Raw genomic sequence first — 16534 nt, 5'->3', positions numbered from 1 at the left:
CAAATAAATGAAGATTTATGACAAGAAAGTGAATATAATTTTGAATTTTTAACTCATTAAGTTTCACCCCTGAAAACACATTTGAACTCTTCCAATTCAAAGGTTGGAATAGTTCACTATGAAATTAGTTGCAGAACACAAACTTTCATAATGCACTAAGGTAAGTATCAAATTATATTTGAAGATTTTCAAAATTGAAGTCATCTTCTTTGTATAGATTTTAATGATATGGTTGAACGAATATTGTCCTGTTTTTGAGGCTCACTTTACCTTGATCTCCTTATTTCCGTAGCCTTGGAGACACCATTCAAAGTTCAAGCCTGGACACTCCAGTAGATATTGTTGGAGCTCATGAAAATGTGTCTAACACGGTTGTTGTGGAGACATCACAGACGGGAGTACTCTCCCCTGCCACCGGAACACAGGCTGCTAACAGGCATCAGAGTAATGAGTAAGTATATGGACATGGATCGGGGGAGGGGGACCTTTTGAACTCACTTATCATAAACTAAAGATCTAGTTTTTTGTGAAAATACAATTTAAAGAGTGCTAGCATGGCTTCATGACTTTTTGGTCTTTGACAGCAAAGTAAATATAAGGGATAAAATTAACCCTTAATTCAGAATTCCTATGCAATGATTGCTTTTCTGGGAAGGAAAAGAGAGTTGTTGACCACCTCGGTAAACGTCAGTCAATGTATCACAGTATTACTTTGAAGGGGGTGAGAAGTAAAGTTCCTTGCTACACTTTGTAAGGTTTTTGTATATGTTTACGGTTTAGAGGTTATTATTGGTAATCAATGCCTGGAAATTCCGTTATGATACCCCGCTTGTAAAGGTATGGTTGTGTAAATATAGTGTTTTGTGATGTCTGCATCCATCTGTTGGACTGTTTCTCAAGTTTCATTTAATTTAAAGATGATCAAATCAAGTATTAACATGTTGGAAGACAGAATGTCGCAAACCAAATTAAGCTCACTGACACCTTTATTTTAACCTCGACCTCAATAATGGAAAAACTGTTTTCAGGCATACCTCGTAAACCATTTCATGTAGAACCTCACACTTCATACGATTTTTTTTTTAAATTCAATGTAGTCTTATTCCACTCATTGGTTAAAACATGCCACAATTAGAATCCAGACAAGTCTGAAATCTCACTAGATTTGATCCTTAATGATAATTCAAGTATTAATTTTGATATTCCTCAGACAAATGTACATTGGTCACATGACACTGGTGTCACATGACGTGTTGTTGGGGCGATGGCGTCTGGCCCTGGAGTTGTTTGGAGGCGTGTTTTGTGATGATGTGGGAGCAGAGCCGGGATCTGTCATCAGTGAACTCGGCGGATTCCCCGTCAAGGAGAGCAAGTTCCGACGCGAGATGGAGAAGATTCGAAACTCGCAACAGAAAGATCTCACGTTGGAGGTAATGATAGAAAAAAGCTACTATTTGATATACTTTATATATAATATATAAACCTACGGATATTTTTATGCCCCCGCCATAAATTAGGGCGGCATATAGTGTTGCCCATGTCCATCCCGTCCTGTCCCGATTCAATGTAAACACTTCATTCTTTGACAGATTTTGGTCAAACTTTATACAAAGGTACAACCCTCCATAAAATGGGGGGGGGGGGGCATATAGTGTTGCCAATGTCCGTCGCGTCGCGTCCCGATTCAATGTAAACACTTAGCAACTTCATTCTTTGACAGATTTTGGTCAAACTTTATACAAAGGTCAAGTATGAGTATACTTCTGACATCGTTGTGTTTCATGGAACCAAGGTCAAGGCCAAGGTCACACTTGCTATATATAGAAAATCATCAACTGATTCAATTTAAACACTTAGCAAAGCAACTTCTTTCTTTCATGGATTTTGGTCAAACTTTATGCAAAGGTCAAGTATGAGTATACCTCTGACATCCTTGTGTTTAAGGGTTCCAAGGTCACTGTTGCTATATATAGAAAATCTTCAACCGATTCAATTTCAACACTTTGCAACTTCATTCAATATGTTATGGAGATGGTAATAACATACAGAAAAATCATATGAATATTAAAATATTTAAGGGTTGAACTGCATCTTTTTGACATTAATGGTGGTATGATATGCTACACACAAAAAAAACAAATAGTAATCATCAATCCAAAACCATTTCAAAATTTCTGTCAAAGTTTAAACTTTACATTAAAAGATGAAATGTCCCAGATTACTGTAAACATATGACAGAAAGGCTCCAACAGTTTCTGATTGGAAAACATTGACATGTAATATTTCTATGTGTACATTTGAGTATCAGTGAGTGTTATACGTAATATTTCTATGTGTACATTTGAGTATCAGTGAGTGTTATACCATGCTAACTTCTCAGACCAGAGTACATGATATGTGATATTATCGCTGTCTGTCACAGGTTGAAAGGGATAGGAACCTGCTGATCATTCAGGCCTTCCGACAGCTCAACACGCTCTTCAACCGCCGCACCAACAGCAACAGCCAGCCATTGGCTGTACATCGAGTCAAGGTCACTTTCAAGGACGAGCCTGGAGAAGGCAGTGGAGTTGCCCGGAGCTTTTACACAGCCCTAGCTAATGTGAGTTCTCCTGGTAGTATTTTCTGTAGGCATGCATGGAGTTTATGTGAACATTTTCTAACGTGTTTGTTGGATGACCATTTCTGAATATTTATTGTAAATCTGAGCAAAAGCTTCATTCTTAAAAAACTAAGTCTTTCCAAAAATAAAAATTTCAAAATATAATGGTTTGCTTTAGTAGTATCTTTCAGTACTTCTGATAATACCAAATGGATATTTTTGTTCTTGGACCTAACAAGGTTTGATATGGACTGTTTTTGTTTGTAGGCGGTTTTGTCCCAGGAGAAACTGCCCGCTCTAGATGGTGTGATAGTTGGTGGAAAGAGCCTGCAGTACAGTGAGTATCTACATCATTGTAGTTAAAATATACAGGCATGGTACAGGGCATTCTTTTAGCAAATATACTGTTTCTGAAAATTTCCAAAGCATATTGTTACTTAAATCTGAATAGTTTGTTTCATGTAACTAGATAGCATCTCTTAATTGTAAGTCATATCAGATGGTGTTTTTCTGCCATATTAGAGATACAGGCAGTCTTTGTCTACTTGAAAATTCATTGTGTATTTATTTTTCAGGTCTGATCCAGAGAGCTCGGTCACGTGAACGAGAGCGTGATCGGTGTTTTTCTGCCATATTAGAGATTCAGACAGTCTTGTCTTTTTAAAAAGTCATTGTGTAATTATTTTTCAGGTCTGATCCAGAGAGCTCGGTCACGTGAACGAGAGCGTGATCGGCAGAGAGCAGCAGTCCAGCGACAAAGAAGTCGTGACCGTGAGACACGACGTACACTGTCCTACGACGCTCCGCCATTCTACATGCCGGCTGAAAGTGCCAACGCCAATCCCGCGACCACGCCCCCGAGTGTGGCCGTACCCAACCCCACGGAGGGGGCAGGGGTGCCGCCACCAGAGGGTAGCAACAGTGACACCATATCACAGTATCGCAGACAACTGGGCGAGCGCTTGTATCCCAGAGTGCGGGTTCTACAGCCTGTAAGTTAATGCAGTAAAATTTGTTAATTCACACTCAGAAGTTTCTGCTAAAGTTCTGTTTACATCTGTAAAATTGACACTTTCATTTTTGGAGCAAACCATCGATTTTGAGTTTCAAAGTTAAAACCTCATGTGCCATTCAGACAGACAAATGTTCAGAAGAAATAGTTCAATAGATAGCTATTAGCTATAGGAGGGTTGTGTACTCTCAATTGAGATAAGTTTGAGACAGAGATATATACTGTATAGCAGTTGTATTTCGCGGGGCTTCTAATTTCGCTGTATTCGTGCTTTGACTAATATCCGCGAATTCTAAACACCAGCGAAATTATCGAAAATGTTAACCACTTTTACGGACCTTATCACAACATGTTGAGAGTACCTATAACCCAACGCTGTTATGCAAGCTTAAATGAACTCAAGTCAGATTATCACCGGACAACTTGGCAGTCCATGTTAAGACAACACTTACAAATAAGTGGTCACAACATATTTATTTGTACACAGTAGGTGATTAATTGATTAAAGTTTACTCCTACAAAGGTACATACACCTGTGATTTTCTTTCGAGTGGCAGATGATGACGCTCGGTATCAGTGTTTTCAAACAGTTAACATGTATTTCGAGGTTTAACCCTTAAATGATGACACTCAAAATACTTTGTATGACACATGGGATTTGTGTGCACAGCGAAATTAGACCCTTGCAAATATGTTCTGAATACGAAACCGGGAAATATTGACCCAGCGAATTTAAAGCGCTATACAGTACACAGTACACAGATATATATTGAGTTGTGCCAAAGAAACTGGGACTCTCTAGTAATAGGACATTATAGAATTTTGTTCTATTTTCAGTGTTACTTATGCTGAAACAAATCTTGAGTTTTGGCTTGCATTACTTCTGAGTTGATATTAACTTTGACTTCTGCTACTTGCGAACCTATGTATTAATTTAACTTACTTGTGAACTAAAATTAAATTATCTCTTGCGTTACTCGTGAACTAATATTGACTTTGACTTCCACCGCTTGTGATTTAATGTTGTCCCTACTCTGTTACTTGTTAACTGATGATGACCTTGACTTGTGTAATTGACCTTTGACTTGTGTTCCAGTCACTGGCCCCAAAGGTCACCGGAATGCTGTTAGAGTTATCTCCGGCCCAACTCCTGCTGATGCTGACCTCCGAGGAGACACTACGGCAACGTGTGGACGAAGCTGTCGACATCATCCTCTCACATGGCAGGTAAACAAGATTTTGATGTAAATTAACTGATTTAGTATTTTCAGAAATTGTATGCAATCAGTTGATTGTGACATGAATTGAATGTTGCTGGAATATACTTTCAAGTAGAGTTGATTTTGATAAATTATTTTATTGTACAGCTCAAAAATTCCTGTCAATTTTAGTGATAATTAAAAAAAAAGTTTCATATTTAGTAAAAGTAAGTATCCTTCATAAATGACGGTATAGATTTGATTTCATTTAAAAAAAAAATGAGAACTGAAACCGATTACTTTTTATCCTTCAGAGAACTTAGTGCAGAAGCACTACTTGACCTAGATATATTTAATTTGTCATCATCTGACAAGAAAAAGAAATCAACTGGGTCAGATCGCCGTAGCGATGTTGAGGAAGAAGACGATTTAGAAGACAGCGCCCCGCTATTCTGGCAACCAGGAAAACGAGGATTTTATTCACCAAGACCAGGGAAAAACACAGCTGAACGGCTGAATGCCTTCAGAAATGTTGGCCGGTAAGATTATAATTTTAGTGAAATATTCTCTTGGTCATCTCAGAAATAGTTTTGTAAAATTACTGCAGTATGAATTTACTTAAATATGTTTTTCTCCACACCTTTTAATTTCCTGTTCTGAACCATTTGGTGCAGACTAGAAATCATGAATAAAGTATCCTTTTGGCTGGCAGGAGGCACAAAGGTCATTAGTATTTAAAGTTTCAAATAATTTATGATCCTTTTACTTTCAGGTGTCTCTGATAGGCTGCAGTCATAATAGCAAACATATTGATAATTCTTTAGATTTCTTTTTACATATAAGGACATAAAACCTGTCACTTCAATCTTGAATCTGTTTTTGTGTATCCTGTATTTTGAGATTAGCCTTTTCCATGTAGAAATTTGTAGTTTATGAATTTTCTAAAGAATTAGTCAGTCTGCAATTTGAAAGAAGACATATCGTGACATACCATTAGGGTTTAGATGTTGTCAATTTCAAACTGTCTATTTTTTTTTAACTAATTCTTATGAATTTACAGGGTTCTTGGTTTGTGTCTTCTACAAAATGAACTATGTCCACTCTTCCTCAACCGACACGTTCTGAAATATATCCTGGGGCGCAAAATCGGCTGGCACGATTTAGCATTCTTTGACCCCGTCATGTACGAGAGTCTACGTCAGCTCGTCCAAGACTCCGAGATGAGAGACGCCTCTCTTCTTTTCACTGCCCTCGACATGAACTTCTGTGTAGAGTTGTGTGCAGAGGAGGTAAGCATTTATAAAGTATTTTAGGATGTAAAGGCCTAAAGCATTTTCAGTTAAAAAAAAAATGGCAGTCAACCCTTTTCCCACTATAGACCATAATGGACTCGCCCAGAAAAATGTATGGTTAGAGTTACCAAAGGGGTGAAATGGTTAGGCTGTCGAATCTGAATCCAGTATGAATTTGAAAATCAGATTTGAAAAGAAAAAACTCACAATTTTGTTTAACTTTACGCTTGAAGCCCTTAAAAGGTCCTTAAATTGGATACCAGTAATGCTGTATGACCTATGTAACATACGATTCTATTATAACAGGGCGGGGAGCAGGTCGAGTTGATGACAAATGGTTCTGACGTGGAAGTTAATGCTCAGAATGTACACGACTATGTACGACGTTACGCAGAGTATAGAATGGTGAAGGTCGCAGACAAGGCACTCAAGGTAGGTCAAAGGAGAGATAATTTCTTGTTTTCTCGGGATTTCTGGAAGGGGAAATCAAAGTGTTTTCCACTAAATATACTGTTGGCATTTCTTTGAAATGACAAATTAATTTCCAAGGTCAACAACAAATGGATACAGAAACAAGCTGCTGATGTATTAGTGTGTATTCTTATGATGTATCTATTTTCTGGCATGAGGTACAATATACTTTATACAAAACAGACATTTTCATATTTGGCCACCCCCAATTCTATAAATGTATTGCTGAATGATGTTCCTGTAAGTGTCATCCCTATATCAACTAGAGGCAAAACGAGTGCAGGGAACTTGATACATACATATCAAAGCACATTTCTGCAAGATTATTTGCTCACCTGGTCCGTAGGACCAAGGTGAGCTTATGCCAAACCGTTGCGTCTGTCGTCCGTCCGTCCGTCTGTCGGTACGTCCGTACGTCAACAATTTCTTTAAACGACTTCTTCTTCTTTACCACTGATTGAAATTAAACTAAATTTGACTGGAAGCATCCCTAGGTGGTGGGGATTCAAAATTGTACAAATGATGGGGCTGACCCCCCAGGGGGATGAGGGGCAGGGCTAAAAGGGGTAAATTTGGCTATATTGCTTTAAGCGACTTCTTCTCTGGAACTAAAAGGTGGATATCAACCATATTTGACGGGAAGCATCCCTAGGTGGTGGAGATTCAAAATTGTACAAATGATGGGGCTGACCCCCCAGGGGGATGAGGGGCAGGGCTAAAAGGGGTAAATTTGGCTATATTGCTCTAAGCGACTTCTTCTCTGGAACTAAGGGATGGATATCAACCATATTTGACTGGAAGCATCCCTAGGTGATGGAGACTCAAAATTGTACAAATGATGGGGCTGACCCCCCAGGGGGATCAGGGGCAGGGCTAAAAGGGGTAAATTTGGCTATATTGCTCTAAGCGACTTCTTCTCTGGAACTAAGAAGTGGATATCAACCGTACTTGACTGGAAGCATCCCTAGGTGATGGAGACTCAAAATTGTACAAATGATGGGGATGACCCCCCAGGGGGATGAGGGTCAGGGCTAAAAGGGGTAAATTTGGCTATATTGCTTTAAGCTACTTCTTCTCTGGAACTAAAAGGTGGATATCAACCATATTTGACTGGAAACATCCCTAGGTGGTGGGGATTCGAAATTGTACAAATGATGGGGCTGACCCCCCAGGGGGCTGAAGGGCGGGGCCAAAAGGGGGAAATTTGGCTATATTGCTTTAAGCTACTTCTTCTCTGGAACTAAAAGGTGGATATCAACCATATTTGACTGGAAGCATCCCTAGGCGGTGGGGATTCAAAATTGTACAAATGGTGGGGCTGACCCCCCGGGCTAAGGGGTGGGGCCAAAAAAGTGTATTACTTGGAAATAGTTGAGATCCCCACCATATAACCATGGTATACAATTACTGAGTATAAAGAGAAGATTGCTCATTTGATTCCAGGATGGCACTAGGGTCTGGCCCCGCCCTTGGAGACATAGTTCCTGGGCCATAACTTTAAAACTGTGGTGATCCCCACCCCAAAACTATATATACAAATGCTGGGCAAAAAGAGACAAATGCATAGAATTGATCCTGGGGTCTGGCCACAACCCTAGGGACCTAGTTTCTGAGTCAAAGTTGAGATCCCCACACCATAACCATACATAAAATTGCTGGGCATGACAAAATCTAATACAGTTATGCTACAAGGATTGGCGTTGGGGTTTGGCATATTCCCTTGATCTCATTTAGAGAATATTTTGCCATGATTGCTAAGGGATCCAGGAGAGCGATACAGGCCCTCTGGGCCTCTTGTATTATTTCCTGATCTGGACCAATACTACAGCACCATTTATGGAAACAACATTGAAAATGTGCTACCTTTTTCTCTAGAACCTGCGCCTTGGTGTATTTGATGTGATACCATCCAATTCACTGGAGGGTCTAACGTCTGAGGACCTGCGTCTGCTGCTGAACGGTGTCGGCGACATTAACGTACAGACTCTCATTAGCTACACATCGTTTAACGATGAGAGTGGTAAGTGATACACAAAAGATAATGGCTCCTGAGGCTTATTAGCTACTCATCGTTTAACGATGAGAGTGGTGAGTGATACACACAATAGAGAAATACCACTACTTCAGGAACTTTAACCTGGCAGTGGTAGCCAGGAAGACCCAAAATGAATGTACCTTGACTTCAGAAAAGACCCAAAATGAATGTACCTTGACTTCAGAAAAGACCCAAAATGAATGTACCTTGACTTCAGAAAAGACCCAAAATGAATGTACCTTGACTTCAGAAAAGACCCAAAATGAATGTACCTTGACTTCAGAAAAGACCCAAAATGAATGTACCTTGACTTCAGAAAAGACCCAAAATGAATGTACCTTGACTTCAGAAAAGACCCAAAATGAATGTACCTTGACTTCAGAAAAGACCCAAAATGAATGTACCTTGACTTCAGAAAAGACCCAAAATGAATGTACCTTGACTTCAGAAAAGACCCAAAATGAATGTACCTTGACTTCAGAAAAGACCCAAAATGAATGTACCTTGACTTCAGAAAAGACCCAAAATGAATGTACCTTGACTTCAGAAAAGACCCAAAATGAATGTACCTTGACTTCAGAAAAGACCCAAAATGAATGTACCTTGACTTCAGAAAAGACCCAAAATGAATGTACCTTGACTTCAGAAAAGACCCAAAATGAATGTACCTTGACTTCAGAAAAGACCCAAAATGAATGTACCTTGACTTCAGAAAAGACCCAAAATGAATGTACCTTGACTTCAGAAAAGACCCAAAATGAATGTGCTTTGACTTCAGAAAAGACCCAAAATGAATGTACCTTGACTTCAGAAAAGACCCAAAATGAATGTTTTCCATGGAAAAAAGCATTGCTGGATTAAAGAAAAAATCTTAAAGAATTCAAAGTTTCCATAAATTTCAGTAATGCTTTTAATGGAAAAATCTTCAGGAATTTCCCGGTAAAGTTCAGAAATGTTCTGTAAAGTGTTTTTTATGGACAGGCAGTCTGTAAGGCAGGTTTCACTGCAGTAGAAAGGGAAGTGTACAGCAGTTAGTTATTAGAAACATAGTAAAGTTAAAATATTTTGTAATGAAAATTTCTGATATTTAACTTAATTTCTGCCATTTATTTTACAATAATTTTAATCCTTGACTAAGATCTCTGTGAATGTCTGTATTCCAGGTGAAAATAATGACAAGGTACAGAGGTTCAAGCGGTGGTTCTGGTCCGTTGTGGAGAAGATGAACAATCATGAAAGACAGGACCTGGTAAGTATTTTGGACACTTTTAACATTGTTTATGTTCCTGCATTGTAGTGAGGGAAATTAAGTGTTAAATTAGATGTTTTCCTTTTCCATTGGTAAATCAGACATTTTGGTTAGGTTTTGTTCCGAGTTGTTCATTTATGAAATAAAGTTGACCTAGTATAAATCTGATGCTGCTTTCAGGTGAGCCTTGACAAAGCCTTACAAGGCCTGCATAAACATTTGCAGGTCCGCTGGTATTAATACCAGAAATGTTAAATTCATAAACAGACAAACCATTTGTTCCACATAAACGAACAGGCCCTTTGTGTTTAGCTACATGATTCTAACAATAGAAGTCAAACAGTCCTCAACCTGCATATGTTATCTAGGTATAAATATATATATATACTATGTATAGGTCAAAGAAGTAATATAGACGGTAAAATCCCATATAACACTGGATCCTAATGGAGGTATGTCCCTAGGATACGAATTACTTAAAATATACACTGTTGGAATTACTTCTTTGCCCCATATATACTATGTATATTAATATTTCAATATATCAAATGGAGTTTGGGTGTCTACATGATTGATAATTAACAATCTAGCTTTTCAAACATGAGTACATCCACTTCATGTCTCAGTAACGAAAAAGACTACAGTACATCTTTGGTGACCATTTAACACATTCACCCCTGAAATTTTATAATGAACTATTCCAACCTTTGAATTGGAAGAGTTCAAATGTGTCTTCAGGGGTGAATGAGTTAAGGCCTCTTGTTTGTAACACATTTCCATCACATGACCTCTGTATCTCTTCCACTAGGTGTATTTCTGGACGTCCAGTCCCGCACTGCCAGCTAGTGAAGAAGGATTTCAGCCGATGCCAAGCATCACGATACGGCCAGCTGACGACGATCATCTACCGACAGCAAACACTTGTATCTCGCGTCTTTATATCCCTCTATACTCCTCCAAACTGGTGCTCCGCAGCAAACTCATCCTGGCCATCAAAACTAAGGCCTTCGGATTTGTCTGAGATGTACTGGAAATCCATTCTTTGTCACATTTTAGGGAGCAAAACCCATAAAACATTTCTCAGTTTTTTGAGAAAATGGCAATATTCTGACTTGCCTGAATTTACAATTAGATTCGGATTTGGAATCTGCTTGCCAACATTCTCTGTTTTTGGTTTAATGAAACATTTTTAAACCCCAAGAAGTTGCACAAGTGTCAGAATTATGAGTTGGTGTCAACAACTATCTTATTTAATGGGAAATGGATAATTCCAAGAAATTCTGAAGGTAATGATGACGCACCGAGTCACATTTCCCAAAGTTAGGTACAGCTTTTCTTGTGGAACTTGTGTGGATGGAAGATGATTTTCCTACGTAAAACAGAACAGTTTTGAGTTGGTAGACTTGTTCATCCAGTGGTACGTTATCTTCATGGGATGGATACAGTAAAAGAGGAATTTATAGACGATTGATCAACAGCAGCTTTCCAAATTAAATAACGCATTATATGTTAAATTTTGACTTTTCAAGTAACATCTATTTTAATATCCTTGCATAGGCGTTCTCGAATGTTTGAAGAGATAAGATGGAACATTCTAGTTTTGCAATTATTAGTGCATCATCGTTTTAAGGTGTAACGTTTTCTAAGATGAAGAAAATTAATTATGACTTTGAGAGTTGATGTGCTAAAAACTGATAACCACTGAAATAGATTTATAAATTGTAAAATGGGAAATTGATAGCTACTGCCATACTCGCCAAGGTGAACTAGTTTTGACATCATTCCAATGTGGAATGCTTTAAGGCCTATAGCAGGATTCAAAATGCTGGCATCATTTATTCATTTATGTGTAGTCTTATCGTACTTCAGTCGTTCAAGTATACAATATTTATATGTTTGGCATTCATGAGATAATGAATGCAAATACTTTTCATTTAAATTCAGCGATCTGACTAAGAGACAGGTACAATTATTTAAATCCCATCAATAAGTGCTAAATCTATTTAATTCTGATATGCTGTATATATTTACAGTGTAATATACAATGGCAAATCATTCTTCTTTCCTTTTAATGATATAATCTGGACTATAAGCTGATTATTTCTGTATAAGATTAATATAGTCAAAACAAATTCATTTCCAAGTATATTATTACTAATTTAAAGACATTTGAGAAATGTTACAAGTGTTATTGGTATCTCAATATTATCTCTGTTCGATTCACAAAATATTTTAATTCCATTTTCAAAATATTTCTGTATTGTCCGATATTTCAGTACAATTTTCTATTGGAACTTCTACAAGTAAGTCCTGTTTTATGTGCGTTTGTTACTACATTTCTGTTCGCCAATAAGTGAATTGCTGGAAATTTATACGGATAAATTAGTATCGTCATTTGGGTCTGGGTTTATTTTATCAAATTTTACTCTTATTGAGAGGGGGAATTATTTCAGAAGTACCGGTAAGAATTTTATGTGCTGAATTTCCATACAATTAATTCAGTAACTTGCAAATTATTTATGTTCTGTTTTCTGTCAAGGATATTTTCATGAACTGTATTCACTTCCAAAGACTTGTGGACAGTTTAATTCCTGATACTTAGACATTTTAGGTACTGTATTTTCCCCATAGCCATGTGCTATAGATTCATTTCTGAATGGATTAGAATTTATAGGTGTACAGTACTTTATTCTGACCATTGTGGAGGAATGTGTACGTTACTTGGAATCGTGTGTTTTAGGTATTAAATGTGAACCTGTTTTAGGCGTACATGTTGTTTGTCAGATTATGGTTATCATATGCTTGATCATAGCAGGTCCTTGGCCAGTGAGACACCTACTTTAGTAAGTGTGGTTTTCTTGTTTTAATGTACTTGTAAGAGGCGTGGAAATTCTTCTGTGTGTGGCAGGAAAAAATGATTTAATATGTTTATTTAATAGTTTGTCACTTTGTGTAAAAAATGTATTTACATTGGAAGGCGTAATGCACTGCAATAGATTCTTGATTCTGATCATTTAGCCAGAGGGCTTCTAACATGTATCATCAGTTTTACATGGATTAATCCATAAATATTGTAATTCACAATTACATTTCATACTGCTGTCAATTCTTTTCTTTGTGATAATTTATACCAGGTACTGGTATATATATAGGTCATGTTGTTCAAAGTATGCTCAGCTTAACAAGCCATTTAGAAAATTGTTCAAATACTGGGTATATAATATGATTTTTGAGAAATGCCTGAAAATCTATTTTTTACAACCTTTTTTGTATTTCCTTGATTGAGGATTAATTTCAGTCGGTGTACATTTACTAGATTAAAATTTTGCAATAAATTGTTGTAAGCTAGTCATGCTTTGAACAGCTGGGCCTCTGTGATTTCCCCCACAACAAATATGTGTATCTTGTGCTTCTATATCGGTCAAATATTGAAACAAAATGTGATCATGATGTTAATATGGCTATTTGAATTTCCATTGCTACTTTAAGATAGAGAGCCTCGTTGTTCTGTGCTGTATCTCCACTGAGGGATATTTTGGCGTTTCTTCTGGCTTGGAGTTGATTACTCATTTACAATAGCAACACTAGGAAAGAAGGCAAGAAACTTTTATAACAATTTCCTGTTTCATAAAAAACATCTCTGCCAAGAGGATGCAGTTCTCAAACGTCTTGATTTTATCAATTGCGCTACTGGTAATGATATTTGTTCATATTTTTTGCAACATTACTGTGAATTATTTCGAGTCTTCCAACTCATTAGTCGTCTTTGTACAAATATAAAGAAAATAATTAATGTAAACTTAACTGGAAAATAACTCTTGGCTTGTATAGAGTAGAAAAGTGTTCGGGCTCTCTACCTTAAAGAAAGGTTATCATTTGATTAGAATAATTTAGAACTTTTGGAGCTGTTTCATTTGGCTCCATCATGGGTTGAAGATTGCTTGTGGTACACTGGAAGTGTATGCAGCATGGTAAAAGATTATTGGTCATGGTCAGGTCATATTAAATTTTAAATGAAGAGGAACCAAACACATTTAGCTATCTATTGTACAGTTGAAAGTTTAGAGTAGAATGAGTGTGTAACAGATGTAGCAAGTTTGAATGTGGAATGTTTGATGGAACATTACTATGGTAAATAATCTTTTCCTTAAGGATTGAGCTTCTGTTTGAAATTTCGGTGCTGAAAGGGGGTTTCATTTAATTGAAATGATATTTGCCACGGATATTTTTTACTGGACACTGTTTCTAGGAGAACTTTCAAACAAAATGTGTTTCAACTCTTCCCCTCCTCCCTTCCATAGAATTATCAGGGTGTGTGGTGGTGGGGGGAGGAGGCATATGAGTGATTTAAACCCTTTAGCCTCTTACATTGATGGGGACTAAAATAAAAACTATTTAAGCATGTGACTTATCTAAAAACAATCAAAATTAAAGGGTTCAAAACCAACATCAGTGAGATACAGTATCTGTATGTTAAAAATGCAGAAATCATACTGTTTTGTGATAGGTATGAAAATGTGATTCAGAAAAATGTTCATATATATTAACCCAATGAAAATATAACTTTGGAATTTAAAGATTATGATTCGTCTTGGAACAATCTGTTCAGATTGCAAACAGATCAACTTTGAGCAAGAGACATTGGGTATAAGACTTTTCCTTAGGAGAAATAAAGGAAAGTACTTGTTTTATATTATTTGGGGGCAAAAAAGGATTGAACTTCTCCTTTTCAAACTAGATTCCATCAGATGTGTATTCGGAGGAATGTGACTTGTATGATTCTGTACTATTGGAGAGCTAGGGTGTAATTGTTTGTGTGACAGTATATAATAAAGGACATCTTGAAAATAGTCATTGTTGTTTGTACTTTTTTTTAGGTCAACTGATCTTTAGCTATCCGTCTTTAATTTGTCCATCGTCATACGTCGTCCGTTAACATTTTACATTTTCAACTTAAGCTGAAATACTTTCGAAGGGATTTCATTTATATTTCCTTGGAATGTTACTTACAACTCCCTGACCAAGTGTTGTAATTTTTAGGGTCAATCAGAAATCCAATATGGACGCCATTTTGAAAAACTATTTCAAACTTGAAGTCCAGTTCTACCGGGCTGATTTAACCGAAACTTGGTAGGAATGATCAACTCATGGTCCTGGCAAAGTGGGGTTTTTTTCGGGCCGATCAAAAATTCAATTGTCCGCCACAGCTGCCATTTTTTTATTTTTTTTTTATTACAATCTTAAAATCAAGTTCTAATAGGCAAATTCAACTGAAAATCAGTCGAGGAATGATCAACTCATGGTCCTGACAAACTTAACTTAATGTTATACTTAACTATTATTTACTCCAATTGGTAGGGATGAATGACATCTTTATCTCCACTTCATATTTCAACAACAAAAATAAATACTGTAGGACTCTGGTGACTGTTAAGGCCCATGGGCCTCTTGTTTAAAGATACTGTACAGCACTTATTTTTTTGTGGAGGTTTTATTTTGTGAACTTTGATGCCTCCTGTGATTTTTTTTTCAAGATATAGGTCACGTAGATTAGTTGGCCTTCCAATAGAATGCTTATTAGGAATATTGACTATTCCTTTTACAACAGTTACGACACAGGCTATTTCAACTTATATCAATCACTCTTGTGGGCCCGGATGTAAGCACGGTTAGGTCTTCGTGTTGGAGGAAGCCAGAATACCCGGAGAAAAGCATCGTGGTCGTGTAGGTGACCACATACATTTTCACTTTCGATAGGAGAATCGACCCTGGCCCCATGTTGAGAGGTGAGTGCATGATCCAGCGCACCACATGGCCACCCAAAATTTAAACGTTTTTACGGTACACAACTTTGCTCGATGAATAAAACCAAAAAATATTTAACCCAGCAAAGGTAAAGTTCTGTGGAGTCGACTTTCTCAATACTAATAAAGATGTGAGAGTCATATTTACAGTAACAGAACTGTTTGTGGCTTCAGAAAAATATGTTGTATCAATTTAGCTTTAATCACGATAATACTTTTCTGGATCATAATATCGGAAGCGAAGTTTTTACAAAACTTCAAAGAGAGAAGGTATGAAGACTGGACAGTCATATTCGTCATTATTTCTGAATGGCTGAATATGCATTGACAAAGTTTCCTAGATGGATATACTGAGATGCCAGAGTGTTACAAACATACTCCTACCAAAACCCCTCGAAGGTCAAAATCACCAAGAGGTCGGAAGTTCTACCGTTATAATTAATGCTTGTCCAGGTTATAACTTCGGAAAGCTGAAATTTCTTTTGTTGAAACTCCATAGAAAATTAGATCTCACTTTGCGTAAATATGATTATATACGCTGTGTCATATTTCAACATGTCTCGCATGTCCTTATCTTAAGGTCAAGGTTACATCAAAGGGTCAAAATTGAGATCAATGTCGATCACTATTCACACGAAAGTTCAACATACAGAATAGGTAAAATAATCTGTTGATTTTATTTCACGTAACATCTTTGCAGTTGACTAGTGTTTGACGAATCTTCCTACTTAGTTGTATGGTTACTAGACCATGGTATGGGTGCACTTTTTGCTTTCAATACAATGCAGTGGGGAACATGCACATTGCTTTGAAGACTAGACAATGTACCATAGTCATGTATTATTTTGAAGATTCAGGCCCATTGGGCCT

General features: G+C 37.2%; 1 protein-coding gene across 3 annotated transcripts in view; it reads left to right on the top strand.

Annotated features, from left to right (window-relative positions):
- LOC110465782 (E3 ubiquitin-protein ligase UBR5-like) overlaps positions 1 to 14712 on the top strand; it is a 50467-nt gene extending 35755 nt beyond the window's left edge. For 2 of the 3 annotated variants that reach the window (XM_021521860.1, XM_021521859.1), the window contains exons 37-48: positions 293 to 451; positions 1211 to 1430; positions 2423 to 2602; positions 2870 to 2939; positions 3293 to 3594; positions 4711 to 4841; positions 5128 to 5352; positions 5874 to 6102; positions 6412 to 6537; positions 8452 to 8596; positions 9775 to 9860; positions 10669 to 14712. In XM_021521860.1, coding sequence (XP_021377535.1) covers positions 293 to 451; positions 1211 to 1430; positions 2423 to 2602; positions 2870 to 2939; positions 3293 to 3594; positions 4711 to 4841; positions 5128 to 5352; positions 5874 to 6102; positions 6412 to 6537; positions 8452 to 8596; positions 9775 to 9860; positions 10669 to 10881 — 2086 coding nt within the window. In that variant the 3' untranslated portion in view covers positions 10882 to 14712. The other variant, XM_021521861.1, reaches the window with a different exon arrangement.
- The last annotated feature ends 1822 nt before the right edge of the window (positions 14713 to 16534 follow it).

This window comes from Mizuhopecten yessoensis, unplaced genomic scaffold (genome assembly GCF_002113885.1).
Source record: "Mizuhopecten yessoensis strain PY_sf001 unplaced genomic scaffold, ASM211388v2 scaffold11101, whole genome shotgun sequence".
Taxonomy (NCBI): Eukaryota; Metazoa; Mollusca; class Bivalvia; order Pectinida; family Pectinidae; genus Mizuhopecten; species Mizuhopecten yessoensis.
This window is presented reverse-complemented; position numbering and strand designations above follow the sequence as displayed.